Genomic DNA, 16,827 nt, shown 5'->3' with positions numbered 1-16,827 from the left:
TCAGTCATGCCCGTGGCACCAGATAAAGGGTTACGGAGCGCAAGAAACAGCTTTCCATCAGAATCCCTGGAACGCTGGTTGCATCTTATCTGACGTGGTCTGCAATTGATACCATTCTCACCATTTACCTCGTCGCTGGGGACCAGTAAATACAGAACGTCTCTAATAGAAGGCGAGAGTAATTGAGAAAATTGGCCGATCGCCTGAATGTCGTCTGTAGCGTCCGCACACACCGGCTGGTCAGGATCACCACAGGGTTAAGATTGGCTTCCAAGTACGAGGGTGCGTGTGTGTGTGTGTGTGTGTGTGTGTGTGTGTGTGTGTGTGTGTAAACGAACAGTTGCCAGACGTCTGTGTACTTATCATATTCTTCTCCTCTATTTTTTCTTCGTAAGTCAATCAATGCTCTACTCCTTACATCAGTTATGATCCGAAAAAATGAATGAATAGGATCTTGAGATAGTAAACTCCGTGGTTGGTGTCCAGTGTGTGTGTGTGTGTGTGTGTGTGTGGAGGAGATGGCCCTGTGCGGGTGCCTCTAGCCAGTGCGTCTGGGGAGGTGGGACGGAACGGTGTAGGTATTGACGTGGTGGTTTCCGTGACTGGTTCGTGGGGCCGGAGCCTTACACCCACACCAACACACACCCTCAGCAGCACCCTCCTTCACTCACACCAACACACAACCTCAGTAGTACCCTCCTTCACTCACACCAACACACACCCTCAGCAGCGCCCTCCTTCACTCACACCAACACACAACCTCAGTAGTACCTTCCTTCACTCACACCAACACACACCCTCAGCAGCGCCCTCCTTCACTCACACCAACACACAACCTCAGCAGTACCCTCCACTCACACCTGACTCCAGGCCAGACCCGACCACCTGGGCCACTCGGACGGAGTGTGTGTGGGTCAGGTGACCGAGGACGACACAAGAGGGTGATGGTCGTGAATGTGAAGTCTGGGGGTTTTCACTGGTGTGTGTGAGTGCATGGTGGACAGTGACTCACGGCCAAGTTGGCAGGGCTGTGACCGGCTGCAATGATACTGCCCTCCTGCAACCATGGCTGTGACGGTGAAATGTGACAAGTACCAGTTGTAACGCCGTAGCGTCGTGGTGACGCAGGGTCAATGTGTTACCAGCGAGACGTGACGGGGGACAGAGTCGCGTCGCTGGAGGTACGTCAACATAACACCAACAGTTTGTGGGCTCAAAAATGCTTCATTAATTGTTATGGGTGTTACATATACAGTATTGTTTGATGTAACGCGTTTGTTACAATACGTCTCGCTAACTATGATCTTAAACACCTAAGCTCTATAGCTTCTGACTGTGGTATTCATGAATGCATTTAGCCATACGTCCAATGTTGCTGTCAGTGCTGCAACTCCAGGCAATAAGGTTCGCACGTAACTATAGCAGCATGAAATACATAATGACCTGAAGACGTTTTCAGTATGGTCAAAACCACAAAACTGGTCTCGAGTTTGCAAGTTGTCATCTCTCTGGGTAAATACTGACCTGAGATGGTTACTAAACACAATTCAGCCGTGTTGGATACATCTAGACAAGAACATTTTTGAAAAGGTATGTGCGTCCAACTGTGTATGTAACGTAACGATGTGAGGCTGACGTACATATATTCATATACAGTTGCGTTGTTGAATTCTGGTCCGTCCATGACAGAGGCTGTACAGTTATTTGTTCAACTGAATTTCAGTAAACTATCTAATGACTTTTCAAATGGATTAGTTTTAAATGGTTGGTTTAACTATGATCTGTTTAATATCACTGGGTAGGGTACCCCAACCCACTCTCCTGCTCGTTGTATGTTGACCGCAACCCTGATGGCTGACCCTTCTGAAGCCTTGATATCCATACCGGTGGATGGCCATTATGTACCTACCACATGATAGTAGTGTTGTCTCTAAAGAACTGCTAAACCATATACGCCATGACATGAGTGTAGAGGACCCATAACAGCTAACCACATGACAATGTCTGGTGAACATAAGTTGTATAAAGTTAGGAAGCAGCAGCATTTCCTGCCTCCCGGGCAGATCACTCTTTGATGTCACTACACCTACTTATCTACCCAAGAATCTAATTACTTATAATCTTAACCTTCAACACTTAGCCAAAACCAATGCTCTTAAACTGATGATAACATAACCCAGTGCGTCTATATTGACGGTTCTCGCGACTCTGCCTCTGGGAGAGCAGGCAGTCCTGCCATTGTGACCCAACCCATTGGTAATAGATTAGAGAAATAGTTACAATAAACAAGTGGGCATCTGCCTTACAAACTGAATTGTCCTGTCCTGTATACTTATCGCATTTGAGCAGGTAGAAATCACTGCCATAGACAGCTTAATCATCTCTGATTCTTTATCTTTACTACTTGCCCCTAACACCTTGAGATCAGAATGTAAAATATTGGTCTCTGAAGCCAGATACAAATATTTAGACATTATTGCTTAACAAATTCAAATCAAAGTGTTATAGATTCCCACTCGTATAGGCCTCCGTGAGCATGACAAAGCTGATGCTTTAGCCAAACTTGCACTTAGTAAAGATGATGCTGAAAACAACATTGGATTGCCAATTAGAAGCCTCAAAACTGTAATCAGAAAGGAAATAAGAGACCTCTTTGAAGCACTAAGACGAGTTCAGAGAAGCACAAGTAGAAACATAAACCATTACAGTGAAACGTATAAAGTAAAAGATGTATATGGAGAAAGTAATAAGATATGCAAATTACATATGTTGTAACTGCTAGAGTAAGGCTAGGCTATAGGAACTATTGGCGTTTTGGCCCTAACTGGAGATGTTAATCATGTGAAGTGTAAAGTTTGTGGTAGAAAAACTGGACACAATCTAGAACAGTGTGTCTTACAATGTGAAAAAACGGAGCTGTTTAGGGATGGATTTAAACAAACCCTGCAAGAAATGTCACAACACCTTATTGTTAATAACAAGATGTCTGAAATTTTGCTTGCACTCACTTTTTGCATCTAGCCGGTAAAACTTATCTTATGAAACTATGTAATGTACGTAATGAAATACGTGTTAAGTGTAGTGTAACATCCTCTGTAATATCAACCCACTTGGGTCTGACTCAGACCCTTTGTGACCCCTGCAATCCTTTTGTGCCACCGCTCACAGGATGAGCATGGGGTGCACAATAAATTTTCCCGGGTTACCGGCACAAATCAATTACCACACAATCATCGTCACTCACATCCAATGAACATTTGGAAAATATTCGTCACCAAGTTGTAAACACGTAGGAACTCCCTCCTAGACCGTCCTTAGCGTGACTACCAGTCAAGAGGCCTCACACGGACTACCTATGACTGCAGGCAGGTCTGCTACACTCCTGGTGTTATGGTGTCCCACACGTCACGCTGGACCAAGCAATTCTGTGCGAGGGAGTTTAGGAGCGTTTATAACCGTCAGGGCTTCCTTCTAGGTTCCTGATATCTGAGTTCCCTACTTCTCTACTGGTACCTAATGTTTGAGGCCATCCTTTCTTCATGGTACCTAATGTTTGAGGCCATCCTTCCCTCATGGTACCTAATGTTTGAGGCCATCCTTCCCTCATGGTACTTAATGTTTGAGGCTATCCTTCCTTCATGGTACCTGATGTTTGAGGCCATCCTTCCCTCATGGTACTTAATGTTTGAGGCCATCCTTCCCTCATGGTACCTAATGTTTGAGGCCATCCTTTCTTCATGGTACCTAATGTTTGAGGCCATCCTTCCCTCATGGTACTTAATGTTTGAGGCCATCCTTCCCTCATGGTACCTAATGTTTGAGGCCATCCTTCCCTCATGGTACCTAATGTTTGGGGCTATCCTTCCCTCATGGTACCTAATGTTTGAGGCCATCCTTCCTTCATGGTACCTAATGTTTGAGGCCATCCTTCCTTCATGGTACCTAATGTTTGGGGCTATCCTTCCCTCATGGTACCTAATGTTTGGGGCTATTCTTCCCTCAAGGTACCTAATGTTTGAGGCCATCCTTCCTTCATGGTACCTAATGTTTGAGGCCATCCTTCCTTCATGGTACCTAATGTTTGAGGCTATCCTTCCTTCATGGTACCTGATGTTTGAGGCCAGCCTTCCTTCATGGTACCTAATGTCTGGGGCCATCCTTCCTTCATGGTACCTAATGTTTGAGGCCATCCTTCCTTCATGGTACCTAATGTTTGAGGCCATCCTTCCTTCATGGTACCTAATGATTGAGGCCATCCTTCCCTCATGGTACCTACTGTTTGAGGCCATCCTTCCTTCATGGTACCTACTGTTTGAGGCCATCCTTCCCTCATGGTACCTGATGTTTGAGGCCATCCTTCCCTCATGGTACCTAATGTTTGAGGCCATCCTTCCTTCATGGTACCAAATGTTTGAGGCCATCCTTCCGTCATTGTACCTAATGCTTAAGGCCATCCTTCCTTCATGGTACCTAATACTTGAGGCCATTCTTCCTTCACGGTATCTGATGTTTGAGGCCATCCTTCCCTCATGGTACCTAATGTTTGAGGCCATCCTTCCCTCATGGTACTTAATGTTTGAGGCCATCCTTCCTTCATGGTACCTAATGTTTGAGGCCATCCTTCCTTCATGATACCTAATATTTGAGGCCATCCTTCCTTCATGATACCTAATATTTGAGGCTATCCTTCCTTCATGGTACCTAATGATTGAGGCCATCCTTCCTTCATGGTACCTAATGTTTGAGGCCATCCTTCCTTCATGGTACCTAATGTTTGAGGCCATGCTTCCTTCATGGTACCTAATGTTTGAGGCCATGCTTCCTTCATGGTACCTAATGATTGAGGCCATCCTTCCCTCATGGTACCTGATGTTTGAGGCCATCCTTCCCTCATGGTATCTGATGTTTGAGGCCATCCCTTCCTCATGGTGGTTGAAGATATCCTTCCCTCATGGTAGTTCATAGTTGAGGTTATCCATCATAACCTCACTTTGGCCTCCACAGAGGCATCAGTATGGCCAGGTCTTCGCGTGTGTTCCGGTGATAACACGACATTGATCAATGTTAAATGTTTTCCATTAAGGATGTGTCATATTTATCCATTCTCTCATTCCCCGTTATGTCTGACGTGACCTAGCGAATATTATTCCTTCTCTCGTCTTTTTTTTTTTTCATATAATCCTTTTTATTACACCTTGCGGTTTTATTCTTTAAATCTCAGTATATAACCTGCCTCTATCTTAAGTATTTACTCTCGACTGGTAACCAAGCTGGTTCGCTGGCTCTTGGCCCACTTCAATTCATGCTAACTTCGCTTATCTTTCAAACATATATACAATCAATAATAGATACTAAACGATTACAACTACTTAATTGCTGCGCCATCTAAAGGAAGAGGCAAAAATCAGTTTAAGATTTTTCTTAGACGAGACTCTTGTTAAAAATTCATTTGTGCGCGTGCAAGTGTTGTAAACCAAGACCCTGTGCAACCCTTCATTAGTCACTAACACAAAAAATAATATGAGATTTTATTCTCTTGACAATAGATATTGACTTCAAGTGATGGATCATGTTCAGGTTCAGGCTACACAAAGTTTAATTAATGGTTGTAACTATCATACAGATTCCCAAACCATTATAATTCTTGTTGTGAGGCCGGAGGCCAGTTACTGCCAACACTCTCTCAACAAAAGTCGTTTAAAAAGAAAATAACCCCAAAGTATGGTTGTCTGTTACATCATATAATAATGATAATAGTAATGATAATAATGATAACAACAACAACAACAATAATAATAATAATGATAATAATAATAATATAATAATTATAATAATAATGATAATAATAATAATAATAATAATAATAATAATAATAATAATAATAATAATGATAATAATAATAATAATAATAATAATAATAATGATAATAATGATAACAATGACTATAATAACTTATTCAACTAAATGCTGTTCTCAGCTCAGTGAGACGAGAGGGTCGTAGCAACATATTTTCTCTCTCAGCCGCTACTTTGTCACATGATTTCTGTGGCCGCTGGCCACTCAAGATGGGCCGTTTCTATCCATACACCGCCAACCATAGCAAGTCTTTACTTTCATATATCTTTCCTTACAAACTAAACCCTTTTGAAAAGAAAGCTTCCCCTACTTCGGGAACTTTTCGATTCTTTATCTTCTCTCCATGAGCTTAAAAATATTTAAAGATGAAACGAAAGAAATTGGATGAAACTTTGTTATATTTTCACAAAAGGTTGTAATAGTCAGATGTTGGTCAGGAGAAACATCGTTAGTGTTGACCACTGGAAGCATTTTATTACTAATAGAAACTGGATTAGGAACTATATTATTTTGTGTTTCTTTGGGGCCCATGTTAATCCCACCAACTCTTTTATTTCCTTTATGCTCCAGTACTGGTAACCACAGTTCTTGGGTATAATCCTTACACTTTACCGTCTCCCCGGCAGGAGCAGCATGGAGTACATCCAGATTGTACAACGGCCAGCCTACTCCCACCGGCCGTACGGCGCTGTACGTTCTCCGTACACCGACCATCCTGGGTGTTCTGTACTCTGCAACCACCCGACGGCTCCCCACACACACCGCAACCTCCTCAACCTCACCAGGGCGTCATGGGTAACCCCTGCGCTGTTCCTCTCTCTTCCAGCCTATAGTAAACACATGTATGATTAAATACATACGAATTGAGGAACTTCTTTGTTGTAACGGTTAGCGTTGCTAACCGTGATGCATTCACGGGCCGCCGAGGATCGAGCACACGGGTTCGAAACCTGATTGCAGCCGTCGGGTCCAGTCAGTCCAACGGTATATCCATCCCTAGGGATTGGTCGATAGAACGGGTCCCTCTGGCTTCGGCTAAGGGATATATGTACTTATTTATTTTGGACATTCATGAGGTGGTCTCGATCACAACATTCAGGGGCCCGTGCCGTCTCATAACATAGAAAGAGTTAAAATGACTCATTCATTTTGATATGAAATCGACAGGTAATGTTCCTCTGATCACTTAGTGGTGTCATATCTTGACAAAATCTACCTAGGTAGTCTTGTAATGAGGTCTGTAGTATCATGTTTAGTTCCCTAGATATCGATTCTGACTAGTCAACAACATTAAACTAAATTAGATCAAATTCAATTTGGTCAGATTTGTTTTATTTACGTTCCTCAGACGGTATGTGAAGGTCTTTTTTCATGTTTGTTTAGTAAACAAAGCCAAAAGAACTTCTTTAATGATAATCATACTTCCATAATGGCTTTCGCAGTTACTGTGTCGTAGTGATATCTACTTTTTTTTAATGGACATATGTTTCTTTGGCACATACGTCAGCTGCAGGAGGTGCGCGCGCACATGACCCGGGCTGGTGCGACGCAAATCGACGCCGACGGCGACACCGGAGATCGGAGAACGCCCTCCAGCATGCCCTTCACCCCGCTCGGCACCGAAGGACTCCAGGTACGCCAAGGAGGTACTCCTGTGCCTACTGTATTACCAGCATAAATGATGATACCTTCAAAGACTGACAGCTACCAAGGTCGCCATGAATGGTCTCTTTCTTAAGGTAAACATCCCAGAGGAATTCCTGGCCAAGTTCGCTCGCTCAGACTCCCGACCCGACTCCCCAGCTCCAACCCTGCTGGTCCACACCTCCCGCCTGGCACCTTTCAGAAGGTGGGTTGTCGTCTACTAATCACCGTTTTCACACCTGCAGGTCACCAACTATAACTATAAATGTTGAAATGTTCTTATTTTCAACATGAGGGTCGCCAGCAATTCCTATATATCGAAGTATTTACACACACTATTCTTATATCTGTCGACCTGTAGACATTCCCACACTTGTAGATTATTATCAACCATTCCCGTTTCACGATCATTGGATAACAGACTGCTCCCTTGGTGTAACGGTTTGCGTTCTAGACTGTGATGAATTAGGTCCACAGTCGACCCAGATGTTTATCCACTCCTAGAGGCTGGTCGATAGAATGGGTACCTGTTTCAAGCTAGGGTATATATATATATATATATATATATATATATATATATATATATATAACGTTAATGGGATGGACTTCATTAAGGCCGCAGTTGCTCGTGCCGTTTCAGCTTACATAAAAATTTGATATGCAGATGTGTGAGTAATTATCATATCCATATTCTAAGTTAATTAAAATTATGATTTTTGATATCTATAAATTTCCTGCGATATCATTCAATGGCTCTTTAGCGTGATCTGGAATCGTTGAATGGACAGAACCAGTCTAAATTGATCATTAGAACAAATGTTTAATTTTTTGCCCTCACAGGGTTTCATTCTAGTGAAATAAACCTATATTGTTTCAGATTTTTCAGGCAGTAACTGAAATCGTTTTCATCACACACTCAACATCTCTCGCTACCACCAGGGTTTCTGTAAGAAATATCGTTGACTGATGTACGTACACATGATAATCATAAGTCATTGTATACGTGAACCCCTAGAGATCAATATGGCCACTTCCAACAGTTTTATAAACAGTAATGTTAAGTAAGTAACACTGTAGCAATACTCCGTTACTCAGATTATTTTGGGATTCATTTTCAATCAGTTATATCGAATTTTGATGAATTTCACTTGAGTAATGGAAAATATATAACGCTTATTTCGGTACACCTCTGCCGTCCGTTGGTGGCTGGTGGAGGGAAGAAAGGCGGTGGTGCACTCCTCCCTCCCTCCTGCATGCGTGACGGACGGACGAGGCGTGCGTGAGCTGTCTGCGTGTGTCTCGGCAACTAAGACCTGCACCCAAGGCACGCGACTCGATGCTGTTTCCCATAGTTTGTGTGTACAGACCAGCTACACGAGCAGTGACGGTTATGATAACCTTTCCTCATACAGTAAAGTGAGGCTGCGTTGTTCTCTTGCTTCTTGCTGTAATCTTTCCATCTTTTGAGAATCAGGTTTGCAACCACTTAACGAGCTCAAACTAATCCTTTTGGATCCACAGTTTTTTTCTATCTTATTTCTAAACTCATTATTCTTCCTTTCACTTGAAATGGACTCGACTGGTGGATGTTTTTGCCTCGCACGTCGTGGATTACTTACTAGTAGGAAAATATTTAGTCTTGTTGGATGAAACTATATCATATTATATTGTGCAATACTTGTAATAACATAATCCTAAAATCAGGTCATGATAATCCTTGGTATATCTCGTGAAGGTTAGGCTACCAGAGAGCCATGTCCAGCCCCGTGGGGAATAAACCACGACTCAGATTGCTACCATTATCATCACCTAAACTGGCTGAGACCTCGCTAACTGGCCTCACAGAAACTGCTTAAACTAAAAGCAAACAGAGAAGATGATGATGGTCTCGTTATGTGAAGGTTCTCAACAATCTCTCTCTCTCTCTCTCTCTCTCTCTCTCTCTCTCTCTCTCTCTCTCTCTCTCTCTCTCTCTCTCTCTCTCAGGCAAAACTTAATAATGCTAATCTCTCTGTCTTCAGGATGACCCTGTACGCCGTCACACGCATAAACGCAATTTCACGTTTTTCTATAATAGAAGGAAGACTTTTGACATCAGAATTTACTGAGGCACCAGAAGGACTTTATCACACACACACACACACACACACACACACACACACACACATACACACACACACACATGTTTAGGATACATCCCCCCTATATCCTAAAGTCGTGTCTTGTTTATAGGATTATAACAATCTTATCATATGTATATAATTCCCGCATTTGCACAATCTGAATTCCTTCAATAATTCATTTATTTTGATTAGATTCATATGAAAAATCCAAAGCTGCTTATTGCTTCTGAAAATTAAAATTTCCTCAAGTAAATTGTCGTAAGATCCTCACTGGACTCCCTTATCTGTTGACCGGAGATAAGTCGCTTTTGAAAATCTCTGAATTACGGAGCTCAGATCAAACACCACAGTATTATGCTAATGGTTTTCTGTCAAATTTTATCCCTTTCAAATGAGACAGGATTCCGAAGTCGCTTCTATCATTCTTACTTAGTGATCTCATGAATCTTACAGCATCAAAGACTTTTTCACTATAAAGACTTACATACAACTGTCTCACACTGTACACAACTTCCTCCACGCCACAGACCGTCCTCCACTGCCTAGTGTCACGGGTTCAGTGGAAAGAAAAAAGTTCCACACACAACTCTAACTGGATCATGTCTCGCGTAGTTAGCTTCTGCTGGTGAACATGTAACTCGCACATATCATCAGCCATCATGTTCATTTAATGACGCACAATACTGCCTTAGCTTAAGCTGGGAACGTGAGCATATCTTTTTCCGACAGGCGAACATAATTCCCGACCTATACATTTTTGTTAAAGTACTGTCTTGACTAAGCGTCTTCCCAACACTGTGGCTCCGTGCACTACACAGACGATCAGAAATTTACTTTTAGCTCAGCACCACGTCCAGCATACCGTTGTAAATGTCCACTTCTATGACCCAGTACTCCTCCTGTCACAGTGTGTGCTGTAAAACACTACTAAAAAAGCGTCACATGTACGTAACTGAAGGTACTGGGGCTCATAAGTTTAGGGACTTTCATATATATACAGTAAAGAGCAAACACTACAACAGTACTCAGAATTGAACAACTCTTTACCTCAACTTATATGTCCTTAGGGCAACACGATATCCCGTATACATACATATATACACGTCTCCATACAACATAAGTTACCAATCATGTGTTATTAGAAAAAAAAAGTGTGTGTGTGTGTGTGTGTGTGTGTGTTATGAAGCTACTGCCGAGTCTTATGAAACAATGCGACTACAGAACACACGTATATTAGGTCGATGTTGGCGTATTGTTTACCAGTCAACAAATTACCCTACTTATAAAGATTTATGAATCATGAAATACAGTAAATATTCGATAATAAGCAAATATGGAGGACCAACATCAAGCCTCAAAGGGAAAAACTAGTTCCCTCTTTTCATGGCGCGGACAACGTAAACATTCCTCGCTCATTATAAAATAACTAGACATTTTTATTCGGCGTCCTGCATGGTAATTAGCCTGTTTACTTGCTCTATGAGAGGCTGGGGAGCTTGACATTCAACCACGACACAAGGTACACTCCATTTTTTGGATAAAACACAGAGTTCTCGTTAGTACCTCAATCAATGTATTGTTTCCTTCCTTGTCATCTGAGAGTTTTGAGATTGTGAGTAAATTTCGTGTCTACTCATGGATAAAAATACATTCTACTGTTATGAACCAACAGACTGACTTGTTACAAGCAGGTTCTGTTGATTTACTAACGTTTAATATGTCATCTAACAAAGACCAGTAAGTTTTCATAAAGGCTCATTTTTATTATTCATATTTTTCTTTTATTCGTAAACATGTTTGACCTTTCTAAAGAGAACTGTGTTATCCAGTTACGTAATATGTTATCTAATTAAGAATGAACGAACATGTGATTAATCTGAACGTATATAAGAATGTTATATATTTGTCTGAGGAAGATTTGAAGAGTAACGTACATTTATTTTTCGTCATAAAATCCGGACTCCCAGTAAAGGGTGCCAGACCTACTGCTGCCCAAGTTGAATCCTGTACTATCCAAAGACACAGCCGGCATACAGTAAACGTGATGCAGTACAAGATGACTATAAACAAGTTTAAGTAAATTATAAACAAATTGGTTGGTTAGGTTTTACATCTATAAACCACCAGGGTTATTAAGGCCGTTTACGTTGATATATACATTTTAAATAAAGAAAAGATAATGAAAAGTTGTAAACATCTCCAGAAGTTTAAGATAATTTCAAGACCATACACTCTCTCTGCCCTTGCTGTTTGACTGGTTAGTGTTCTGGGCTTTAAGCTTATCAACTGCCAGAGATATTAGAACCATAAGCTGTTGCCCAATAGATTTTTTTCTTTAGATATCAAAGATTATGCTAAGATTACACATGTTCTATGTATGTATGAATATTCGCCAAGACCAAGCCTAGCATCGGCACTTGTCACTGACGGCCCGTTCCCTGGTGTGCCGTTAGTGGCACACGTCAGCCTATGTGTTACTAGCGTAGTAGGCTCTTATGTGTGTGTGTGTGTGTGTGTGTGTGTGTGTGTAAATATGATCTGCTTCATCCAAAATGAATTTAGTTCATGGCATGTGTTATCAATAATTATTTCTAAGATTTTGAGAGGAATCTGGCAGTCAATACCCGCGCATACTGTACTAATTATACAAGATGAAATGCATACCAGGAATTATCATAGTTATCTAAAGTTTAGTTATATTCAGTAAATGAATATACGTTCTTGAGATTCTCAAAGAGGTTTTACACGGTTTTATATTTATATCTATATTTATATATTTTTTTGTTTTATGATGGTGCAGGCCAGATTTCTTGACACGAAAGACTGATGATATGAAAATTCGACTTGATATAGATTCCCAACATTCATGACATGACACATTAACCAGGGCCAGATGTGCTTAAAGTATCCTTCTGTCAGCGGCCGATCACTACTTTCTACGTCTACTGCGATTTACATATCTGTTATTTTTCCGGAGTCGATCCACATTAATAAGTTCATAATGTCATGTTCGTTATCACTAAAGAAAACGTCCCTTTTCATTTGTGTTATGCGGAGTTTCTTCTAATAAGAAGTGGAAAATAAGCGACAAGCAAGCACAGCTAACGCGAGTACTGATAGGATGAACTTAAGATTGAAAGTGATAATCTCATATTCATGCTTACGATTTTCTTTAACGCTATTTTTCTGGTACAAATTTGATTCTACTTTGCATAAGCAACTCAAATGTAGCGTCGAAATATTGATTTTTACTGTAATGACGAATGTAATGATTCTTTTGTAGTTTTTAAAACATTACCTGTGGCTTAACCCACAGGTGCGTGACCCCCGACACACTAGAACCAGTACGGCGTCCACGTCATCATGTGTTGCGCAGGTCAACCAGCCTTCCGAACCTAGCCACTGGTCGCACCGCCCACACCTTCATGCCCACAGGTAAGACACGCCCCAGTAGGAAGGTAAAGTAAGAGCTTAGTGTGAGGAGCTTAGGCTAGATGAAGCAGTCAGTGTAAATGTTACATGAGTTCTCCTTCAAATATTTGGCATTACACTTGTTTTAAATTTTCCGTTGCAAGACTTTCATTAAGACTGGTTGGCTGTTTAGGCTTTAGTAAAGTCAGTAAAGTCGTCATCGTCAAGTTACATCCGCCATCACTAACTCTTGAACCCCTTCTTCATGGTTTAAGAATAACTGGTTAATGATAAGACCACACACATTATCATTGTGGATATGGTTCTTGTATTTATATTTTTTTTTTTTTTTTGGCCTATCAGTTGTCAACAGACATCGCTGAGACTAAACACAGGATGGGGCCTTGTCAGCAAGTCATTGCACCCTGACACACACACCCGAGCTGTGCCAGTAATGGCACATACAAGAACGGGCTGTCATGAGAAGATCCGTGTCTTGGCGAATCTTTACACACTCACACACACACACACACACACAATAACAGTAATTCTAAAGATAATCTATAAATGCATATTGAATGTTAACGAGGAAACAGAAGGGAAAACGAAATTAATGAAATACCATTTCGGCTTTGTGGCCGAAACTGCTCTGAGAGACGAATTGACATGATTTCTACTGGGAAACGAATATCAAAAACCTCTGTGTCACACGAAGCTGGCTGCTTTACACATGGAAGGTCAAGGAGACGTTGACCCGGAGTCCTAGAGCAATTACGGTCTTAGCCGGTATAACAGGTTGTCTGGAGGCTAGGCGGAAAATAACCGTTGGATTAGGGACGCCATCAATCATGAACGAGCTGCCAACTATGAATTTCACAAGCGTTTTGTATAACAACATTTACAGGTTGGCACAAACCTTTCCATATTCCTTTTTTGTTGTAAGATGATATTTTCACATGCAGTTTGCTGTTTACGTCGGATAACCGTAATAAAGAAGTGGATATGACATTTTGATATAGTTTAATCAGCGTAAGTACGTAGCAGGTAATGCTAATGTTGATATCAGTAGGACTGGCCGGTGATATAACTTAATTAGGTGAATAATGAGTTCTAGATATTATAGCCAAATGTGATGGCCAACGGGAGTTTACAATTTACAAAAAGGGGGACTCGTTCACACTGTCTCTAGCTGTCATGTGTAATGCACCGAAACCACAACTCCCTTTCCACATCCAGGCCCCACAGGCCTTTCCAATGTTTACCCCAGACGTTTAACATGCCCTTGGTTCAGTTCATTGATATCACGTCAACTCCGGTATACCAAGTCGATCCAATTCATTCTATTCCTTGCAAGCCTCTCACCCTCCTGTGTGTTCAGGCCCCGATCGCTCAAAATCTTGTTCACAACATCCCTCCACCTCCAATTTCGTCTCCCGCTTCTTCTTGTTCCCTCCACCCCTGACACATATAACCTCTTTGTCAATCTTTCCTCAAACATTCTCTCCAAACTCTTTTCATTTCCACAAATCTCTCTAACCCTTTCATTACTTGCTCAAACCACATACATTGTCCTCTAAGACTCTATTTCCAACACATCCACCCTACAACGCATGTCTCGCAACCACATAACATTATTGGAACTGTTATTCCTTCAAACATACCCATTTTTGTTCTCAACGATAACGTTCTCCCCTTCCACTCTTCTTCATCCTCCCAGAACCTTTGCCTCCCTCCCCACCCTGTGATTTACTTCCGCTTCCATGGTTCCATTCACTGATAAGTCCTCTTCCAGACATCTAAAACGCTTCACTTCCTCCACTTTTTCTGCATTCAAACTTACATCCCACTTAACTTGTCCCTTAACCCTACTGAACCTAATAACTTTGCTCTTATACACATTTACTCCCAACTTTTTTCTTTCACACAGTCTTCCAAACTCAGTCACTAACTTCTGCAGCTTCTCACTCGAATCAGCCACCAGAGCTGTATATAATTTATGTATATCTCCCTTCCCCACCGCTACCACCACTTGTTAGCTGTTTCCCGCGTTAGCGAGGTAGCGCCAGGGACAGAAGAAGAAATGCCACATCCTTTCACATCCATTCTCTAGCTGTCAAGTGTAATGCACCGACACCACAGTTCCCTACCCACAGCCAGACCCAACAGATATTTTCGGACGCTTCACATGCCTTGGTTCGGTCCATTGACTGCACGCTGACCCCAGTATACCACATCTTCCAATTCACTCTATTCTGTACAACCCTTTCACCCTCCTGCATGTTCTGGCCCCGATCGTTCAAAATCTTTTCTGCTCCATCCTCTGTTCTTGACTTTACGTCGCTAACGCAGGAAACGGCGAATGTATATATATTTTTTTTTTTTTATACTTTGTCGCTGTCTCCCGCGTTTATATATATATATATATATATATATATATATATATATATATATATATATATATATATATATATATATATATATATATATTGGAAAGGATCACAATTTTGCGCGTGATCAAGATATTCCTACGAGTCCACGAGGAAAATGAAACACGAAAAGTTCCCAAGTGCACTTTCGTGTAATAATCACATCATCAGGGGAGACAAAAGAGAGAAATATAACAGTCAGTTGATATACATCGAAGAGACGAAGCTAGGACGCCATTTGGTAAACATACATTATTTGTTTTCCAAATCAGGATAGTCTTATCCTTTCCTTCCACCATCGCAAACTATCTTCACTGTTCCAATGACTCTCTTTTCTTGATACCTACATCTCAATATCTTCCATTGCACTCTTCCTTGCTGCACGTGTCTCCCGCTTCATCGTCACTACTGGAAGCAAGAATAGAGGGCATTGCTTCATCCAGTGCTCCATAGGTGTTGGCTGTGTTAATTGTTTGTGTTTTGTATCTTCGTTTTCTGGTTGGTATGTAGTCTTCATTTGCCTAGGTGCTCAGCAGAGTCAAATCTTCACATAGTCTGGCAACTAATGCTCTCACTTGATCAGTGATGTGAGGAGAGGAAAAGAAATTACTTTATATCTTGGATCAAGATATGTTGCAACTTTGTGGAAATTCCACTTTCAAGTCAGGATAATCTTTTTTTTTTTTTAACATCAGCTCGCTTTGTTTGTTTCACGATGTTTACCAACTATGTTATTTTTAATTTTTGGGTGACTCAATCATTGATTCTATATCTGGTCCAGAACCTGACACCGAGGTATCAATTCCTTCAGAAACTTCTGATGTGCTTGGTTGAAGTGTGGTTTTCAAGGAAACTACAAGAGGTATCATCACATCACCTACTGTAGATAGTGAGTCGCTCAACCTTTTTGTGATATCTTTATAAGGTTCAATAGTTTTGACACATTTGGCCATTATTAACCATTCAGTGGTGCTGAGTTGCTTTATTTTAGAGTTGACAGCAGCGTACAAGCACAGTGGCTCCTTTGTTTCAGTATTTGCAAGATGCTGTTCCATCTTGTGGGTACATCATGGACAACACATAACCTGGGTTTTTGCAGCTTGTCCTGAATCTTTTTTAGTTCAGCTTGTGCCATCGTTGAGTGATAAAAATGAGTAACAATGCTGTGACATTTCTGAATTATCTCCTCTGTTTTTTCTGTGATGATATTCAAGTTTTGACAACTTGCATTTTATGCAAAGCACAATCCAAATGATTTGCACCTGACACGAGTAAAGCACCATTCATATTTGCTCCAGCATCACGCATAACACAGTGCATATTTATACTAGAAATGTCCTACTTCATCAACAAATCATCAAACTCTA

General features: G+C 41.2%; 1 protein-coding gene across 1 annotated transcript in view; it reads left to right on the top strand.

Annotated features, from left to right (window-relative positions):
• Positions 1–425: 425 nt before the first annotated feature.
• Positions 426–16,827, top strand: part of LOC139764629 (uncharacterized) — a 33,254-nt gene continuing 16,852 nt past the window's right edge. Inside the window, exons 1-5 of the mRNA XM_071691482.1 lie at positions 426–1,181; positions 6,483–6,651; positions 7,364–7,489; positions 7,596–7,705; positions 12,940–13,058. Coding sequence (XP_071547583.1) covers positions 6,490–6,651; positions 7,364–7,489; positions 7,596–7,705; positions 12,940–13,058 — 517 coding nt within the window. The 5' untranslated portion in view covers positions 426–1,181; positions 6,483–6,489. The remainder of the gene's footprint in view (positions 1,182–6,482; positions 6,652–7,363; positions 7,490–7,595; positions 7,706–12,939; positions 13,059–16,827) is intronic.

The sequence above is a fragment of the Panulirus ornatus genome, chromosome 4 (genome assembly GCF_036320965.1).
Source record: "Panulirus ornatus isolate Po-2019 chromosome 4, ASM3632096v1, whole genome shotgun sequence".
Classification (NCBI taxonomy): Eukaryota; Metazoa; Arthropoda; class Malacostraca; order Decapoda; family Palinuridae; genus Panulirus; species Panulirus ornatus.
The sequence above is the reverse complement of the archived record's forward strand: the minus strand, read 5'-3'. Positions and strand labels throughout refer to the sequence as shown.